The sequence below is a fragment of the Vulpes lagopus genome, chromosome 11 (assembly GCF_018345385.1).
Source record: "Vulpes lagopus strain Blue_001 chromosome 11, ASM1834538v1, whole genome shotgun sequence".
NCBI lineage: Eukaryota > Metazoa > Chordata > Mammalia > Carnivora > Canidae > Vulpes > Vulpes lagopus.
The window spans coordinates 99,458,341-99,478,011 of NC_054834.1; the positions used below are offsets into that span (position 1 = coordinate 99,458,341).

Consider the following 19,671-nt stretch of genomic DNA (forward strand, 5'->3'; position numbering starts at 1 on the left):
TAGCTGGAAAGAATTGTATTATTATTTAATGAGTCTTTAATCCCAAATTGTGTGTAGCAGCTTAGCTGTTATTTTAGCAAATGTGGTAGCTATTATAGCTATATTTAGCCAGCCTGTGGTACATCAGACTATCCAACTGTTTACAATTACTTTTATTAACCCTAGGGAAATTATTGATGTGTCTCTGAATCTAACATTGACACAGTGGAACAATCGGCAAATATTTATTGAATCCATATAATATGCGAGTCTTTATGAGGCATAAAGTTAGACTGGAAAGGTTCTAGCCCTAAGGGAGCAGACTAGTTGCTGTTATAAAATCCCCCCAGGGAAAAACAATATAAAATACAAGATCATACAGCCAATTTAGCACTTTAAAAAATAAACCTTCAAGAAATCTATACTTACAAAAATGATCTTACTCATACTTAGGATGAGAAGGAACCACCGATGAATCTAAACCTCTAGCTCAGGTCCAGGTCACTTCTTACCCTCATAAGCTCCAAGACACTATTTCCTTTCTTTTCTACTCTGTGGATCTCTACATGGTGTTCTGTAGCATGCCAAACTTTAAGTTCCAAAAGATGTAATCTTCTCTCCCCAACACACCATTTCTCTCCAAACAAAATATAACACTAGTAGAAACCATTTTCATTGCCACTACTGACACAAAAAGCCAGCCACCAAAAAAACTCCAAAGCAAGTGAAATTAAGCCTGTCCTTTCTCTGGTAATTCCTATGCTGGTGACCAGCACTACTTCCAACAGCCCAGTCACCATGTTAGAAACTTGGGGTCCTGGAGGAAGGGCACGTTGAAGTGGGGAAGATGACATATATGAAGGGGATAGGGACAAGAGACTGTTGTGAGGTCAAAGGATGTGTCTGTCTTGATTGCTGTATTTCTACAGTACCTGGCACTTAGTAATCGTCCACTAAATATTTGTTAAATTTAGAAATTTGCCTGAGTGGAAATTATTGTTTTATCCAAAGGGATGAATAAATTAATATTCATTCTTTTGCTTTTTCTAGGGTTTGATCTACAGATTCTTGAATTATTACTATTGCTTTGGTCCAGTTTCATCAGGGGCTGAAAAGAATTCTGAGAGCTACCTTCAAGATCTAACCAGTAGTTACAATCAGACTTCTGAGGGAAATTGAACTCAGTGTTTTAAGCAGCCAATATATAAAAATACTTCTGGAACACACTTGTTTGAAAATCAAGGACTCTCTCTCTCTCTCTCTCTCGGATTCTCTGTTCTATATGATAATTGCTAAGTGAATATTTCAGGTGCTAGACACTAACAATATGCTAAGGAGGGCAAGAATGCTTCCAGGGCGATAGGTGAGAGAACTTTTCAAGATGGAACATTTATACAGAACCGTTAAGAGTGGGGAGAAGTTGGGAAGGCAGAGAAAAGGAAGAAGAGTCTTCTAGATGAGAGAAAAATTATGAACAAAAGCAAGAATTAGGGATGCCTGGGTGGCTCAGCGGTTGAGTGCCTGCCTTCAGTTCAGGGTGTGATCCCGGAGACCCAGGATCGAGTCCCGTGTTGGGCTCCCTGTATGAAGCCTGCTTCTCCCTCTGCCTGTGTCTCTGCCTCTCTCTCTGTGTCTCTCATGAATAAATAAATTCTTCAAAAGAAAGCAAGAATTACAAGGGGTAAAGAGGGATAGTCTAAGTTGTTTAGAGAAGTATCAGAGATATGTAGAAAGAATGTTACTGCAAGAGCAACATTTTTAGGAAGGTTTAGGAAGGCTGGTTTAGGAAGGTTGGTGGTTATCTGTGCCATGACTTGGAGCTGAGAGAGACTGGAAATGTGAAAATTAATTAAGAGTCTATTTCATAAATCCTGGCATGAGATAATGGCCTAATCCACAATGATAGTGGGTATACAAAGAACATGGAAAAAGATAACAGGAAATGAATGATATTTTGCTATTTCACAGAGCAGAAATTTTCTAGGCTTTCTGATGTTTAAAAAATATATAAACTTCAGTGAGATAGTCTCTCAAACGCATCATTGCAAGGCCTTGTATTATTTTTCCTGAAGGTAGTTTTTGTTTATATAGAAATCATATGAATGATACATAATTATACTGATAGAGTAACTAGTTTAATTTTTCATTATAAAAAAAGGTGCACCGACACTTCTATTTCCAGCAAAACCGTGGCTTAATAAAACACTTGGAAATTAGGGTAAAATAAAGAATCCTATACAAAAGTGAAGACTGAATCAAGAATCAAAACAGTGTGGCAGAAGATAATGTTATGACTGCCCTGGAGAGGTTATTGGTCTTGTTAACCCAGCACCTTGGGTTTATTATCCCATGCAAGAACATGAGAGCTTTGGGCCAGTGTCAAGCTAGACCCCCCCCACAATGTTAACATCCCCAAAGCTTGTGCTCTCAGAGAAAGGACAAGCTAGCAAAAATCTGTCTACCAACATAGGGAGGCAACTAGGAGCTTTACACCTGTATTCTAGGTGGACTGGAATCATGTCCACTTTCTTTCTTTTTTCTTTCATGTCCACTTTCAATTTGTAACCAGAAGTCCTCATACGGATTTGTTGTTTGAACTTACACTATCTGTTGGGGCCCAGGAATTCCTACACTGAGAAATCAACCAAAAAAAAAATGAGGTCTAGGCTAGACTAGTACTACTCCTGGAGTGCTTGGTAGGAACAAATGAAAAAGCCTTCTGGAAAGGTATGCCTTTATTGTAGCAGCACATTATTTCCACAGAGGGAGCCTCACAGACTAAAATTATGGAATGCTCAGGAAATAGCCTACTATGGAAGGTCAGCAAATACATCTTATGGCATGATCAGACCCCAAGAACTTCAATGAATGGAAGCATTGGTTAGATATTACAAAATATCTGATTTATAAAATTGCTGACTCTGAAGAAGAAATTAAGAACATAAGAAAAGAATAAGTTATCAAAATGTTTTTAAAGATTATTTATTTATTTTTATTCATGAGAGACACAGAGACACAGGCAGAGGGAGAAGCAGTTTCCCTGCAGGGAACCCAATGCAGGACTCGATCCCAGGACACCTGGGATCACACCATGAGCTGAAGGCAGATACTTAACCACTGAACCACGCAGGTGCCCCAGTTATTGAAAGTTTTTAAAAAGTATTTTAGGGCCTTGCTCTGGGCAGATTGCTGGGAAAGGCTTGCTATTTGGACATAAGGAGGGCTAAGACTGATGGTTGGGAGTGGTCAACATTCTAAATCATGATGTCCAGGGAATTGTTATGAACTAATATATATATTTTTAAGATTTTATTTATTTATTCATGAGAGACACACACAGAGAGAGGTAGAGACACAAGAAGAGGGAGAAGCAGGCTCCATGCAGGGAGCCCGATGTGGGACTCGATCCCTGGACCCCAGGATCACACCCTGAGCCAAAGGCAGACGCCCAACTGCTGAGCCACCCAGGCGTCCCTGAATTTTCATCTGTTTAATTAGTGCCTATATTAAAAACATCAAATATTTGGGATGAGGCCTTGTGGCAAGGATCTCCACGAAGTGGTGATAATTTAAGTCAAATGGTCAGAGAATGGTGGATGTGAGATGTCTGTCCATTTGGAAGCAAGACCCCAGGAGTCAGGTAGAATGGAAGGGTAGTGATGGTGTGGGGGAGGTATCAAGGTTAGCTACGGACAAGGACTAGGGTGATGTCAAGACCCCAGTCAAAAGCGCTTGAGTTTTGGATAGATATATATCTAGGAGAAAAATGAGTTACCAAATAAATTGGGAAAGAAGTCACATAATACAGATTAAGCGGGGATCCCTGGGTGGCGCAGCGGTTTGGCACCTGCCTTTGGCCCAGGGCGCGATCCTGGAGACCAGGGATCGAATCCCACGTCGGGCTCCCGGTGCATGGAGCCTGCTTCTCCCTCTGCCTGTGTCTCTGCCTCTCTCTCTATCTCTCTGTGACTATCATAAATAAATAAAAATTAAAAAAAAATTTTAAAAAAAAATACAGATTAAGCATGCATAAAGAGGATAGGTAGCAGGGAAGATGTAGTTAGATAGGTACAGGTGCCCTGGGTGCCAGACTTAGAACAACAAGACTCATTCCAGACCCTGCATACTGATGGGAATGGGGTTTCTAATATGCTACCAGCCTTGGTTCAGACATGCTCAAAACTGGAGAAAATTTTATTTTTATTTTATTTATTTATTTTTATTTTTATAAATTTATTTTTTATTGGTGTTCAATTTGCCAACATATAGAATAACACCCAGTGCTCATCCCGTCAAGTGCCCACCTCAGTGCCTGTCACCCAGTCACCCCCACTCTGGAGAAAATTTTAAGTGAAAAGTTACTACTCAAGAAATACTTTGTCAGCATAGGAGAAAGTGCTTCTCCCAATAAACACTTGAAAAGAAATTATAGTGACAGTGGAAGACAGCAAAGAGTTGGATGGATTTACCATAAATCTGTTCATTGAGAGGTAGGAAACTAAAAGGCATGATCCAGGATATAAATATAGTCAGCTGTATCCACTTATCTCTAGACTTTGCAATGCCTTTAGATCTTAAAAAAACTAAGAATCTTGCATTAGTATTGGATAATCAAGCAATTGTCATGCCTTTTCATTTACTACAAAATATTATGCAAAATATTTCTTTTTGCACATAATATGACTTCTGTTGAAATGAATGCTACATCTAAATTTCATTTAGAACGTTGGAATGTTTAGGATGTTTTCTACTGGATGGATAGAACCCCAGGCAGCCCTGTCCCCACCCTGCCTGGCATGTTGTTGCCCACCTACAGGCTTAGTCTGGAGGGACCCTGGCAGGAGCTGTTCATTTTTGGAAAGAGCCTGAAGCTTCTGGATTCCTAGGGTTGGGGATTTGCTTCTGAGAACCACAGAGTCTTTCTGACCCTCGTGTGTCAGACCTCTTGGGAACTGTGCTGCTAGACTGCTTGCGAGTTTCCAGAAACTCATGGGCCTTTTGACTCAAATGGCTCCTTGTGTCCCCCCCTGCCCCCCCCCCTCAACAGCGACCCTCTCTTCCTGGGCGCACCCTCCTGCCTGCCGTCCCCAGGTCTGAGTGCCTGCTTTAGAGAGGCTTTCTGTGTGCTGTTCAGCTGTGGCTCTGGTGTGACAAGGCTGGCAGTACGTTGTGGCAATCTTCCAGAGTTAGAAAGTTCTGTTTCCTGTAAAATAGAAATACAATTCCTAGATTCTGTGTTTGACTTTGAGGGCTGAGAGGAGGCTAAGGAAAATTGGTGTACAGTGCACTCTAAAATTTCCAAAGTATGTTCCAAGATGCATCTCAACTTGAGAAATTCTTTTGGAAAAAAAGATTGGTTAAGGAAACTGTAGGTTAGTTGGGAAAAAAATGTGTAGAAATCACTGACCTCTACCTCTGAAACCAATAATACATTATATGTTAATTAATTTAATTTAAATTAAAAAAGAAATCTGCATACCATTCTCTATTATGGAAACTAAGAATTCCTAGGAGCATGTTAATAGTTCTAAGAAGTCTTATAGTAAAGAAACTTATTTCATTAGGATTGATCAGTGTTTTCTAAACTTTTTGGTCTCTATAACATTTTTTGAAGAATACATACTATTATCTTGAAAGAATCAGAATGCTGGGGACTAAGCTTTGGAAAACGCTAATTACCTGCACCTAATGGCATTTGCTCAGGTTTCATTGTCTGTAGCTTCTGCCACAGAGGCCCACTTTTACACTCAGGGTCTTTTTTCTTTGTTGGGCTTTGTGACTTCCCTAATTCTGATGTTTCTCCTACCTCCTCTCTGTGTCCTAAACCTGAGTGCTCTCCAACATTTAGGCTTCAGCCTGCAGTTCTTTATTTTTACTTTTTTAGTAGCTCCTTTCCTTTGGGATCACATTTTATCTTCTGGTTTCAATCATCACCTCTACATAGATTAAAAAAAAAAATCAATTCCTAATGTCTCTCCTAGCTCTAGTCTTGCATTTCAAAATACCTCCAGGACAGTTTCACTTGTATATTCTGCTGTTACCTCAAATTCAACATGTCTACACTTATCCTCCCAAAATATGTACCCCTTTCGGTGTATATACAAAAACAATAACTGGCTACAGTTCACGAAGGTAGAGAAAGCCCCATAGTAGTAGCAATAAAAAGATTAAATACTCAGAAATAAATATAATAAGAAATGTGCAAAACCTAGATGTGAAAAGTTTAAAATACTTCTGAAAGCCAAAAATGTAGTCTTGAACAAATGGAAAGATATGATCTATTCTTGGATAGCATGAGTCAACATTATAAAGTTGTCTTTAAGTCACTTTATAGATTTAATGCAATCCTACTAAAAATATCAAGTTTTTTTTAACAAGTTTTTTTTTTTAAAGGAGCTATATAAATTGATGCTAAAGTTCTTGTGGAAAAATAAACAGGCAAGAATATCCAGGATAATATTCAAAAATTATGAAAAAGAAAGACACCAAAGAAGATAAACTACTTCCTGTAAAAAGAAAAGAGATTTTAAGAAAATAAACATTTATCTGCTAATTTGTGCAAAAGAAATGCAGAAAGGGTAAGCCAGAAATGAGACCCATTACCTACAGGGAGTGAATGGGAATGGGTAGAAACAATGGGTAGTAAGAATGAGGAGGAGTGACACTTATCTGTATTTGTCTTTTTATATTACTTTGACTCAGAACCATGGTACTGTTTCACATGCTCCCCCTTCTCCCTGCAAAAGAAATAAGTAAAATCAGCCAGGACTTGGGAGGAACCTTAAATGGAACAGGAAAAGTAATAAATGAACATAAGTGTATTAAATGAATAACGTAATTGTACTGAAGCAGATGGGGAAGAAAAGAACTAAACCTAACCAACCTTGGAAAACAGTTTTGACCATAAACTGTAAGGCTAAAGCCAAAAATCCTGCACAGAAATATTGTACTCTACCTAGTAAATTCATTTCTCATGGGGATATGAGCTTGCAATTCTGAAACTACTTTATGTGTACACTGTAATTGAACAAATAAGAAAATATATTGTGGATAATCAGAGCCAGGTTTCTCCCTGTCAGAGAAAGAAGTTACAAATAAGAAATGGGGTTGCGGGGGGGACCTAGAATGAATTAAAATGTGGTGTTGGATTAAAATTGAAGGTATTAGTATGAACTCATGGTTAATACATATGTCTGTGTGTATGTATATGTTTTATACATATACTCATAGAGATGAATAGTTTGGAAATAAATATAGATGTGTGTGTACATGTGTTACTACATGCACATATATTTCCTGTCTTTGTTCCCTGAGTAGGCCTGGAATCAATGACAACCCAATAGCTTTGGGTATATCCAACAACCAGATCTTGGTTTCTAAATATCATTCTCCAGTTAAAGAAACCAGAGTTGGGACACATGGCTGGCTCAGCGGTTGAGCGTCTGTCTTCGGTCCTGGAATGGAGTCCTGCATCCCCTGCAGGGAGCCTGCTTCTCCCTCTGCCTGTGTCTCTGCCTCTCTCTCCGTGTCTCTCATGAATGAATAAATAAAATCTTTTAAGAAAAAAGAAACCAGAGTTTTTGGGAAAATGGTTGATTCCATGGCTAGGGCAGGGGAAAATACAAGTGCACCTGGAACATCTTCTAGTGCAGGAAAATAGGGGAATGCCCCCCAAAACGATAGGGGTATTTTGAAAAGACACAGGAATCAACTTGAAAGATTTACCAATAACCAAGTCTGGGAAAATTTGAGCAATGACATAAACAATGAGAGCTTGAGGTTATAACCTATAGAACAAAATAAATATCCATCAATTCATACTGATATAAATAAATACTTTAATAAATAAGTAAATATAAGAGGAGAAGGCACAGCTCTTCCTTGCAACAGGATTCTAATCAATAAATGTAAAAGGAATGATACAAATAGAAAATCACCATTAGGTAAACAACAAAATAATAATTGTGGCAGGCAAGACTCATCAACAGAGAGTAAAATTAGTGGACAAAAGGTGTGGTTTGAAAGAAGATTTCAGAGTCTCAAAGTATCTTTTATAATGTACTTCTTACTTACAAAGAAAAATGTAACTCTACAGTAAAGAAAAGTCACAGACTCTACCTTAGCCAAATTTAACATGACCAGTAATAAGATATATTGACTTGTACCCTGATATGATACACTGAAAGAAGGCACAACATTGTTTCTGGGGTAATTTTACCAAAAACACATAATGTCAATTTATCATGGAAACATAAGAGAAACCCAAATTGAGAAACATTCTACAAAATAACTGAACAGTATTTTGCAAAAGCGTCAAAGTCATGGAAGACAAATAAAAAGATAAACAGAGAAACTCACATATGGAGGAGACTAGAAACATGACCACTAAATGCAGTGTACGAGCCTGGATTAGAAAAAGGAAGTTAGAGAGAAAACTGGACAAATTAGTATAAGGTATGTGTATTGGTTAATTGTGTCACATCGATGTTAATTTCTTAGTTTCAGTAATTTTACTATATTATATTTTACATTTACAAATACACATATTTTACAAATGCAAAAATGTTACATTTACAAATGCAACTTTGTATTTACAGAAAATAAAAATTATATTTTACTAGCAAATATAGATATTAGAGAAAACTAAGTGAGGGTATATGGGAACTGTACAATTTTGAGCACTTTTCTATAAGCCTAAAATTACTCAAAACAAAATTCAAGCAATTAGATAAAATAGGACACAACTTTAATTTTTAGGAATACATACTTTAAAACTCAAAAAGTGAAATTTAAAAAACTTGGGAGGGCTATGATATTAATTTTACTTTTAAGCCTGTTATAATGCATTTTTAATTTGACTTACACTTTCCTTAATATGCCTTCTTACTACTGCAAGATCTGGCAGGACAGGTAAGCTTAAAGTTTTTTCCAATCTGCTTTTTTTAAAAAGCATTTTGTTTTAAAAACATAAAAAGCATTTGTCTTGCCATACTCCTCCCATGGGTTCTTCTCTGCCTTCTGCCTGTCCACACCCAAGCTTTCCCACCAGGAGCAGTTTTGAGGGGGCCTCTTGGGGACCCCTCCTGGGTACCAGGGTTCTGCTTCCTTCCCCTCAGGCACCTATCCCTTCCCTCCCTAGCTGGCCCAGGGGCTTCCATGAGAACCTTGAAGTTCCTTGGGGGCCTTGCCCAGGGACCTAGGACTGCCCAGGCTTCAAGCTGTTCCCTTACAGGCCTGGACTCCACCTTGCTGTCATGGTCAGGGCCCCCAAACCTGAGCTGCCTGCCCTTTTCCTGTCAGGGGTCAGCATGGTCCAGTCCTGGGTGGAGAAGGCTGACGCTGTGGGGGGCTGGCTCAGGGCAGGCATAGTTGCTGGGGCACCCCAGTGCCACCCCCACCCAGGTGGTACCAACTCCACCCAGGTGGTACCAACCTGGTTGTGGAGGGGCAGCCTTGAGTCCTGTGCTTGGTCCGTGATCCTGAGGTCTAGGCAGGACTTGCAGGGCCACCATTCCCCCTGCTCCTCACCCCGCACCCTCCGCCTGTGCCTGCTTTGCAACCCCTTTGCTTGGGCCACGGTGTCTCTGCATTGCTTGCCTCTTTGCCTTTACCTCTTTTTTTCCTCCACCCCAGCACATGTGGGGTCTTGGCCCCCAGGCTGTGAGCTCCTTGGGGGCAGGCCCTCAATAAATGTGAAGTGGTGCTGCCCCCCCCCAAAAAAAAACAAAAAAAACCATACACTTCAATAAAATAATGAGTAATAAAAGTAGGAAGATACATTCTAGTTTATCATAAGAAAAACATACAAGCTACTTATAAGACCTTTAAATTGTTATTAGATATTAAAGTAAATTTTTAAAAAGATTTTATTTATTTGAGAAAGAGAGAGAGAGCATGGGAGTGCACAAGCTGGAGAAGGGGCTGAGGGAGAGGGAGAAGCAGACTGGGATCATGACCTGCGCTAAAGGTAGACGCTTAACAGACTGAGCCACCCAGGCACTCCTTTAAAATTTATTCCTTTTTTTTTTTAAGTCGGCTCCTGCCCACTGCGGAGCCCAATGTGGGGCCCAAACCCACCACCCGGAGATCAAGACTCAAGCTGAGATCTAGTTGGTTGCTTAAACTGAGTTACTCAGGTGCCCCTAAAATTTATTCTTTTTTTTTCCTAAAATTTATTCTTTTTAGGCATCATCTTTGTTCACTCTATCTTCATCTCATTTTTAAATACTGAGTTTCTTTGCTTTCCCTATTTGTGTTTATGTATGTGTGCAACTACACTTGTATAGCTATATTATATAGGCAGGTTCTCCTCTCTCAGATATGGGGTTCTATTCTCTCAGTTTAGCTATCAATCCTCTGGAGAAAACTGGATGAAGGCATCCTCTGTGGAGACATTGAATTCTCTTATCCTTTCTGAAACTGGTGAAAGGCCTTGAGTTTCTGCTACTTCAGTTTCAGTCTATATACAATGAATGTGCTTTGAGTGTTTCACATGCAGTAATTTTTTTTCATGAATTGGAGGAGTAGCCTGATAACATTACTAGTATTATGAATACTAGGGGTGCCTGGGGGGCTCATTTGGTTAAGTGTCTGACTTCAGCTCAGGTCATGATCTTGGGGTCCTGGGATTGAGCCCTGTGTGGAGCACCATGACTGGCCCCTACTCAGCAGGGAGTCTGCTCATCCCTCTGCCCAAACGACCCCCCCTAGCCCATCCCCATTTGTGCTCTCTCTGTGTCTCAAATAAAGTCTTAAAAAAATTAATACAACTTTGAACCAAGCAGAGACAGATGTTCTTTGTCATTTTTATACTTGGACTCAGGTTCTCTACTGACAGTAAAATACAGACAAAACTAAATAGAAGATCTAGATAAAATTCATATGGGTTCATGTGAATGACTGTGTTCAACCGTGAAGAGAGAAATATTCAGTCACTCATAAAAAATTTTCCAGAGACAAAATGGAAACCATTGCTGTGATTGGCAAGAGGTGCTGCTACCCCAAATTAGCTGTTTCTATTCCATTTGAGTTTCTGGGATACTGTTTTTAAAAAAGGAAGCTGGCAAGTTACCAAATATTTCACACTGAAATTTAAACTAAGCAACAGCTTAAGATGGTTGCTTTTAATTTTGAAGAATTATATAGTGAAATGTTTTCATTTTATCTGGAAAGGAAAACATTAAGAATTGCCATGAAAAAAGGATATCGTTCCTCTTAAAGATTGTAAGATTTTAAACATGTGCCAAGATAAAATTTTGTGTTAGATAGTTGGGAAACTTTTGGATTACTGAAGGTGTACAGTAATACCAGCCCAAGAAGTTATTTTTCATATATCTAAATTTTAGAAAGGCATTTGGTATCCTGGCAAGGGCATTTCACTCTGCTGAAGAGTTGTGGTAGCTATGGCAACATGACAACTTGAAACTTGTTGCCTAAGAATAGGCAACATTGCTTATGACTTTAAGTGGGTGCAAATATTCTTTCACAGCACTTGTTATACTGTGTCTACATGGCTTGTTTGTTGTCCATCTTTTCAACTGGATTGCAACTCAGAGAAGACACTGAAATTTGTTCACCATGTATCTCTATGGTTTAGGTGAGGGCCCAGCATTGCAAAATGGGATCTAATAATGACTTGCTGAGTGAATGAATGAATGAATGAGTGAGTGAGTGAAATGAATCTCATTCTCTAAGGTAGATTCTAATCTGAAAAGAAGGCAAAGCTAAATATCTGAAAATATTGGTGGCCATGTCATTTGGCATAGTCTTCTAGACGCTGACATGTTATCAGTTCACCATCATGGGAACCTTTTTCTCAATGTGACTCCAAGTCCTCAGGAGTGCTTAGGCCCATTTCTTTACCTTGTTTTTGACACTCATGTTGTACACATTCTTACTTCAGGCTTCTGAATCACCACCACCAACTCTTTAGCTTTGTTTAAGGGTTATAAGGTAAAATAGGACAACTCAGATAAAGTTTAAAACCAGTGCCAAACTATCATCAAAAGCAAGAGTGTCTACAACTGATCTACAAAATTTGCCAGTTTCCATAACCCATCATTAAGTATTAAACAAGAGTAGTCACACAATGAGATGTACTTGCCCATATGTGCATAGTCTTATATAAGGACATACAATCAAACATTAAGATATTTTGGATGTTGTTCTATCTGCCTGTGTTCTTATTATTATGAAGGAAATGAATCTCTGCTATGGAACACGGAGCTGGTCTAAGATAAGTTCTTGGCAGTATAATTAAGACTAATAAGGTCTATGTTTTGCAAGGTCTAGATGTAGACAGGTCAGAGCGCTTGCCATATCAGTCACCTTTAAAGAAGTTCTACCCAGCATGATAAAAACATTTTTTAAAAAAAATGGTAAAGGTGGCATAAAAATATTAGAGTTTAAAAAACAGCAAAAAGAAAAAAATCAAAATCCTACTCTATTGTATTAAGGCTATCACATTTGAGAAAAGCTTTTTTTCATATACATGTTTTTGCATAGTTGTATTCACAATCAAGTACATTTCTTTTTTTTTCTTTTTAAAGATTTTATTTACTTATCCATGAAAGACCTAGAGAGAGTGGCAGAGGCACAGGCAGTGGGAGAAGCAGGCTCCCTGCAGAGAACCCGATGCGGGCCTCGATCCTGGGACTCCGGGATCATGCCCTGAGCTGAAGGCAGAGGCTCAACCACTGAGCAACCCAGGAGTCCCCAAGTACACTTATAATTCTGCTCTTTTTACTTATAGTATCATTCATGTTTTCCACATTGTTTTATTCACACATATTATTTATAGCTTTAGAAAGTACACATCCTTGTTAGCCAGCTCTGGAAAGGTAATATATACACTAGGGATGAGACAGTTCTGTGTGGGTTTTTTGTTTTGTTTTGAAGACCTGCAAGTTTACTGCTATAGTGATTTAGGGTTGAGTTAACTCACTATATTTATAAGTAGTTACTTTTACATAAATATAAGAATATGATATATATCTATATAAATATAATTCCACTGAAGGCATTCTTAGCTTTTCTTCTTAGTTAACACAATCATCTGAATTTTGCTCCTCCAACCCTACCCCAGGGGCAGTAGTTAGGGCATCATTACATTTTATTAACCCCTTTATGGACATAAAAATATTAAAGAGCTTAGATGACTTTTGTGGTTTTAAAACAAACTCCACTATAGCGCTCCTTATCCTTCTTGCGGACCATGGTACTATGGTATCGGCTGCCTAGCATCTTTTCTCTCATTTTCCACCCTTGCCTGCTCAATCACTGAACCCATTCACTTGGACAAAGTGTTTCATTCAAGGGTAATAACATCCAAGCAATTATAATTCTTCCCTGGGATTAATTTATGGAAATTGGGGCTGCCAAGCTAAGAAGATGTTAGGTTGGTGCTTTAGGCAGTTATTTTTTTCCTGCCAGCTGGGAGGAGGTGTGTCTTTGGTTAGAACAAAGCTGAACAGATATGAGGAGAAAGGAGAGTTCCTAGAGCTCTTCCTTCAGTTTTGTGAACCATTATGGTATATTTTCTACCACCATGAGGCAATAAACTTAAGCTTGCTTAGCTAGGTTTAATTGTGTCTCCATAATTTGCAACTAGGAAAGTCCTAACTAATTCAGTTCCTGTAACAGTAGAAAAGACATTTATAAACCACCAATGAAAAGCACTCTCACTAGATTTAGTTATAAGACTCAGCTCGCAATAACATAAAACTATAAAAGTGAGACAACACACATATTCTAATTTGGCAGAATGTTTTGGAAATTTCGCATTTTATTTATTTTTAAAGATTTTATTTATTCATGAGAGACAGAAAGAGAGAGAGAGAGACAGGCAGAGGGAGAAGCAGGCTCCATGCAGGGAGCCTGATGTGGGATTCGATCCCAGGACTCCAGGATCACTCCCTGGGCCAAAGGCAGGCACTAAACCATTGAGCCACCCAGGGATCCCCAAATTTCACATTTTAATTACTGTTGAAAACCAGTTAACATTTGAAGAATCTAGGCCCACTATAATCAATAGTGTAGATATTTCCCAAAGTGTAGTGCTGTGGTCAATATGCCTGCACTTCATCTGAGGGTGTGCTAGCCTAATGTATAAGATGGTGGGATCTGAAAGTGAGAAAATGATAAAAACTTTGTTCTGGTTCGATTACGATTTCTTAGGAATTAAACAAAATGGATGAGTTAAGAAATGTAAGGATGAATGGCTGCCACATTTCTGTACCCTTTAAAAATATCTTTGCAAACCCCATATATCAGATCACTTGTAGTTGTCTACAGTTCCATTATTTTTTTAAAAAGATTTTATTTATTAATGAGAGACACAGAGAGACAGAGACACAGGCAGAGGGATAAGGAGGCTCCCTACAGGTAGCCTGATGTGGGACTTGATCCCAGGACCTTGGGATCATGACCTGACCCAAAGGCAGCCCTCAACCACTGAGCCACCCAGGTGTCCCTACAGTTCCATTATTTTTAAAGAAGTGAAAAATGTTAACAGATGAACAAAAACGCTCTGGGGCATAACATGGTTACCTTAGTGTTTTTAATTGTATTGACACTTTATTTGAATTAGTTGAATTATCCATAATTAATTCTGTTGTGGGGGGAGGGGGGAGGACTAGTTTGATAAAAAGGCCTGAATTTATCATTGTCAAGTAAGTAGAATAATTTTGAAGGAATCTCAGCCAAAATTTTATTTTGCAGGCATTTTTCAAAAAAAGAAAATATTTACATTTAAAATATTAATTCTGTCAGAGAAAAATGAAATGTAGATAAAATGCCTTAGTATTCTAATGTTAATAAAGTATATATTCATCATGATAGCTGTGTATTTCCTATTTTAATATAGTAACATAAAACCTAGAGACATGAAAATATTTTCATGACAGAACAGTTTTGTAAGAAAAGTGATTTTATTAGGACAAACAATACTTTATTTTAAATAATTGTGTGATTATCCTTTTAGTAACATATGGATTCCCTAGCACTTTTGTTTTATAACCTCATCCTTAAGAATTCCAGTGGCTTGTTTTCTTGTATTTTCCTTAATTATGATCTCAAACAGATCTTCAGTTTTAAATCTGCCAGTTGTTCTAATACAGATGCATAAATACATTTATTCCAGTTTGTTATTTATTCAAAGACAGCTTGTTTGTGGATACTGTCAGGACATCTGCATTTTATTGGATGTAATTTTTAGTAATAAAGACCTCCCACATTATAGATTCTTTCCAGTCTAAATTAGCCTGTGTGGGAAGCAAAGGAACCATCAGTCAGGGAGAAAAAGTGAATCCATATGGTGCTGATGAGTCTATTTCCCTAGTTACAATGATGAAAGGGTTGAGTATAGACGGTGCCCCCAGCAGATCCCGGTTTCTTTCTCAAAAGCTTGCTAGAATGGGGTTGGTGTCAGTCCCAACCTCTGAGCCAGCCCAGTTCATCCATGTGCCATGCATCAAGCCACAGACACCTAACTGAAAGGTTGAGGGCACATTCTTCTTTGCCTCTCTTCTTGCTCTGTTTCTCTCGCATGAATGTCCAGTCCCTGGATCTTGCCATTCTTCTTCCACTTTGGGGCTTACCTTTGCCCTTTGGACTTGTTGGATTTTGGATTTCCTGGTCCAATCCTAAGGCCTTTGGTTCAAGTTCCCACACAATCGCTATTGTATGGAGAAATCTTTAAGAAAAAAAAAAATCTGTGAGTGTCAAAAAGTAGTCAAAGATTTTATTCTAGGTTTTATTTATTTATTTTATCTTTTTTTTTTTTTTAAGATTTCATTTATTTATTCATGAGAGACACAGAGAGAGGCAGAGACACAGGCAGAGGGAGAAGCAGGCTCCCTGTGGGGAGCCCGATGCCGGACTTGATCCTGAGTCTCCAGGATCATGCCCTGGGCTGTAGGCAGCGCTAAACCACTGAGCCACCCAGGCTGCCCGATTATTCCAGGTTTTAATTTTTTTTTTTTTTAATTTATGATAGTTACAGAGAGAGAGAGAGAGAGGCAGAGACACAGGCAGAGGGAGAAGCAGGCTCCATGCACGGGGAGCCCGATGTGGGATTCGATCCCGGGTCTCCAGGATCGCGCCCTGGGCCAAAGGCAGGCGCCAAACTGCTGCGCCACCCAGGGATCCCTATTCCAGGTTTTAAAAAGTGACAAAACAAACTTGGTAATAGAACTTGAATAGGTGACAGCTCTTCACTTTTACAAATTATACTAGTTCACTGTACAGAGAAACAGGAATTGAAAGCTTTTCTTTCAATTGACATCCAATAGGGGGAACAGTTAATTTCCCTTGGCCAATATCAGTCATGGGATGAGGAGGAGGAAACTAGGCACAGCATATTCTTTCCTATCAGTGTTATCTCTCTCAACACAAGCAAGGAAAACCTATTATTTTAACCTCTTATCAACCTCTTATCAATCTCAGCCAGTAAGAAAATACTTTTTCTTAAAACGTTGCTGTATATATATATACGCTCATGTACGTTTTAGGGGTAAATTTAAATTTAGTTTAACAAGTTTCCGGCGCCGGGTGGCTCAGTGATTGAGTGCCTGCCTTTGGTTCAGGGCCTGATCCTGGAGTCCTGGGATCGAGTCCCACATTGGGCTCCTTGCATGGAGCCTGCTCCTCCCTCTGCCTGTGTCTCTGCCTTTCTCTCTCTGTCTCTCATGAATAAATAAATAAAATCTTAAAAAAACTAAACAAGTTTCCTAGTTGCAAAAGGTGATGCAACTATTGATGATTTATCCTTAAAAAACTTATTATTTAGTGTAGTGGGTAGAACTGTGTCTCCCCTTCCTCCACTCCCCTTCTCTAAAAAAGAGAAACAAGTATGTTCATGTTTCTAATCCCTGGTACCTATGAATGTGAGCTTATTTGGAAATAGTCTTTGCAGATGAAATCAAGTTAAGATGAGGTCACGCTGAATTAGGATAGACTCTAATCCGATGATTGGTGTCCTTATTAGAAGAGGGAAATTTGGACACAAACATATCTTGCCATGTGATGATGAAGCCAGAGATTTGAGTTGATTTGTCTATAAACCAAGGAAGGCCACAGATTGCTGGCAACCTGCAGAGGCTGTAAAAAGGCAGGGAAAGATTTTTCCTAGAGTATTGAGAGATAGCCTGTGGATATCTTCGCTCTGGACTTCCAGCCTCTAAAATTGGGAGAGAATAAATTTCTGTTGTTTTAAGCCGTTTAACTTGTGGTCATGTGTTACGAATTTCTCATCAGGGAGAGGGGGGCTTGGGCTCACCAGATGATGTCTGAAGTCAGTTTCACTTGTAATATTTTTTGCCTCTAAATCTGTCACATATCCTGATCTTTCCTTAATCGTAGGCTTGTATAAACTGTCTAAAGAGTCACTTAGGGGATGTACTGTCTCCTCCTCTTCCTGCCCCTCATCCGTCAAAAGGGAGAAGAGTGTGAAACTTATCTTATTCTGCAGGATGAGCCGCTTTTCGGGGGCCCAGAATCGAAGAGCAAACTCTCAGCTGATGCACTGCTCACGCCTCCTCTCTGCAAAGAACCTTTGAATAAAGGAATAAACACTACTGGTCGGTCTATGGACTAATCAGCCTACAGTACAATGAAACAGGAAATTTAACGTGGATTTGAACCTGGGCTTCATTATCCAACCTGGGCAGGTAGCTTAAACTCTCTGAGCTGCTTTCTTATCCATAAAACGGGGGCACCAATATGGCCTTACTGGGTTGTGGGGAAGATGACATGAAATCGAACGCTGCACACATTTTTTTTTTACAGGGGCCTGGTACCGTGCGCTTAAAATACATCACTCGCCAGAGCGTCCCGGGTGGCTCAGCCGGTTAAGCATCCCACTGAGGTCGTGACCTCAGCGCTGGGAGATCGAGTCCCTCTCCCCGCGCGGAGTCGGCCCCTCCCCCCGCTCCTGCGCGTTCGCAAATAAAGAAATAATTCTTAAAAAAAAGAAAAAAAATTAACTTGGTTACAAAATGGGATACAGAACACCTCCAGGAATCCTCTCTCCAGCGCGGGGCCCTCCGCCAGGCCGGAGCCCGCAGCGGCCAGGAGGCAGGCCCGGAGCCCCCGCCCATCGAGCGAGGCGCGCGCAGGCGGAAGTGCTCCCCGCCGCCGTCCGCCGCGCCGGAAGTCCCTCGCGCGCCTCGCCGCCGCCCCCGCGCCCTGGTGCGCTGCGCCTGGTGGGCCGCGGAGGCCGGGAGCGGGCCTGGGAGCGGCCGGCGAGCACGCCGAGGGCCGTGCGGAGCGGGCGCCGCGGGCCTGCGCGCAGCCGCCATGTCTCTGGTGGCGGAAGCCTTCGTCTCGCAGATCGCAGGTAGCGCGCGCGGCCTCGGGCTGCGGTGGAGGCGGGGGCGGCGCGGGGAGCCCCTCTCGTTCTGTGGCGTCAGGTGCCGAGCGCAGGCCTGGGGATACCGCGCGGAGGAGAGAGCGGAGGGGAGACGCTTGGCCAAGGTCACCCCGCAGGGGCTGTCACGCCGCCTGCCTTCTCGTGGGCGCACCTGGGCCAGCTCCGGTTGGGCCGCGAGGGCCCTGGGGAGCGTGGAGTAGGCCGTGGAGGGGGGGGGGGGGGCGGGGAGCGGGGGGCGTGGCCACGGGGCCAGGTACTCCCAGGCCTCAGTTTGCGCGCGCGCGGGGAGCCTCGGTCGTGGGATCTGAAGTTTAAGGGGATTTGTCCCTAGCAAGTCGCCCTCGCTTCCCAATGCCACTTCAGGGCGACCGAAATTCTTGCTTCCTCTGCAAGCAACACAGTAGTACTGCCATTTGCCAGACCCCTGGGACTCACCGAAAAGTCCTTCATATGTTTTTGAGAAACACCTTTGGTTGGATGGACTGAATGAACGTGGCTGATGTAAATAGATTTGTTTTCTGTTTTCGAGGTTCTTATTTACTGTAGTGAGATCAAGTATCGTTGGGGAAGTGAGGAGACTAGGCATGGGTATTGTAGATGTGCTCTGACGGGCATCATTAATCTTCACTTCCTGACAGTATTTTCAACAAGAGTGAAGAGACACTTAACCAGGATAAATAGGTTACCTTTGAAATAAAGTAGTGTTTTGGAAATGGGATGTGCTGAATGTGTCATAAAATTCGCCGAAATGTTTTTCATTGCATTGCATTTACGTAAAGGTACATTTCTTTCTTTTTTTTTCCTTTTTCGCTTAAATACATTTTTTTCTGGAAGAGAGGGACGCTCCCACTAGATAACAATACTGAACACCTGTTTGTTGGTGCTCAGTAAATGTTTGTGACCTGAATCAATGAATAATCTTGAGATTTCAAACAGTGATTATTTCTGTTTTTACATTTATGTTAAAAGGTAGATCATTGATTTAATTTCCATTTCTGCTATGTTCAAAAAAAATCAACCATTTCACATTGTATGCTGATTCTGGTATACTGTATGCATGTGCCTCAATGTGTCATTTCTTCTAAAGGAAAAATTACGTCTTTTTTTTTTTTAAGATTTTATTTAGTTATTCATGAGACACACGAGAGAGAAGCAGAGACGCAGGCAGAGGGAGAAGCAGGCTCCATGCAGGGAGCCTGATGTGGGACTCGATCCCGGGTCTCCAGGATCAGGCCCTGGGCCTGAAGGCAGGCGCTCAACTGCTGAGCCACCCAGGCATCCCTGATAAATGTCTTTTAATAAGTTTGGAATTTTGTCTCAGGTAG

The 19,671-nt window shown here is 40.6% G+C and overlaps 1 protein-coding gene across 2 annotated transcripts in view; it reads left to right on the forward strand.

The window, feature by feature from the left end:
* The first annotated feature begins 18,185 nt into the window (after nucleotides 1–18,185).
* Nucleotides 18,186–19,671, forward strand: part of MTX2 (metaxin 2) — a 65,243-nt gene continuing 63,757 nt past the window's right edge. The window contains exon 1 of one of the 2 annotated variants that reach the window (XM_041722681.1): nucleotides 18,186–18,313. In XM_041722681.1, the coding sequence (XP_041578615.1) occupies nucleotides 18,274–18,313 (40 nt within the window). In that variant the 5' untranslated portion in view covers nucleotides 18,186–18,273. The remainder of the gene's footprint in view (nucleotides 18,314–19,671) is intronic. The other variant, XM_041722680.1, reaches the window with a different exon arrangement.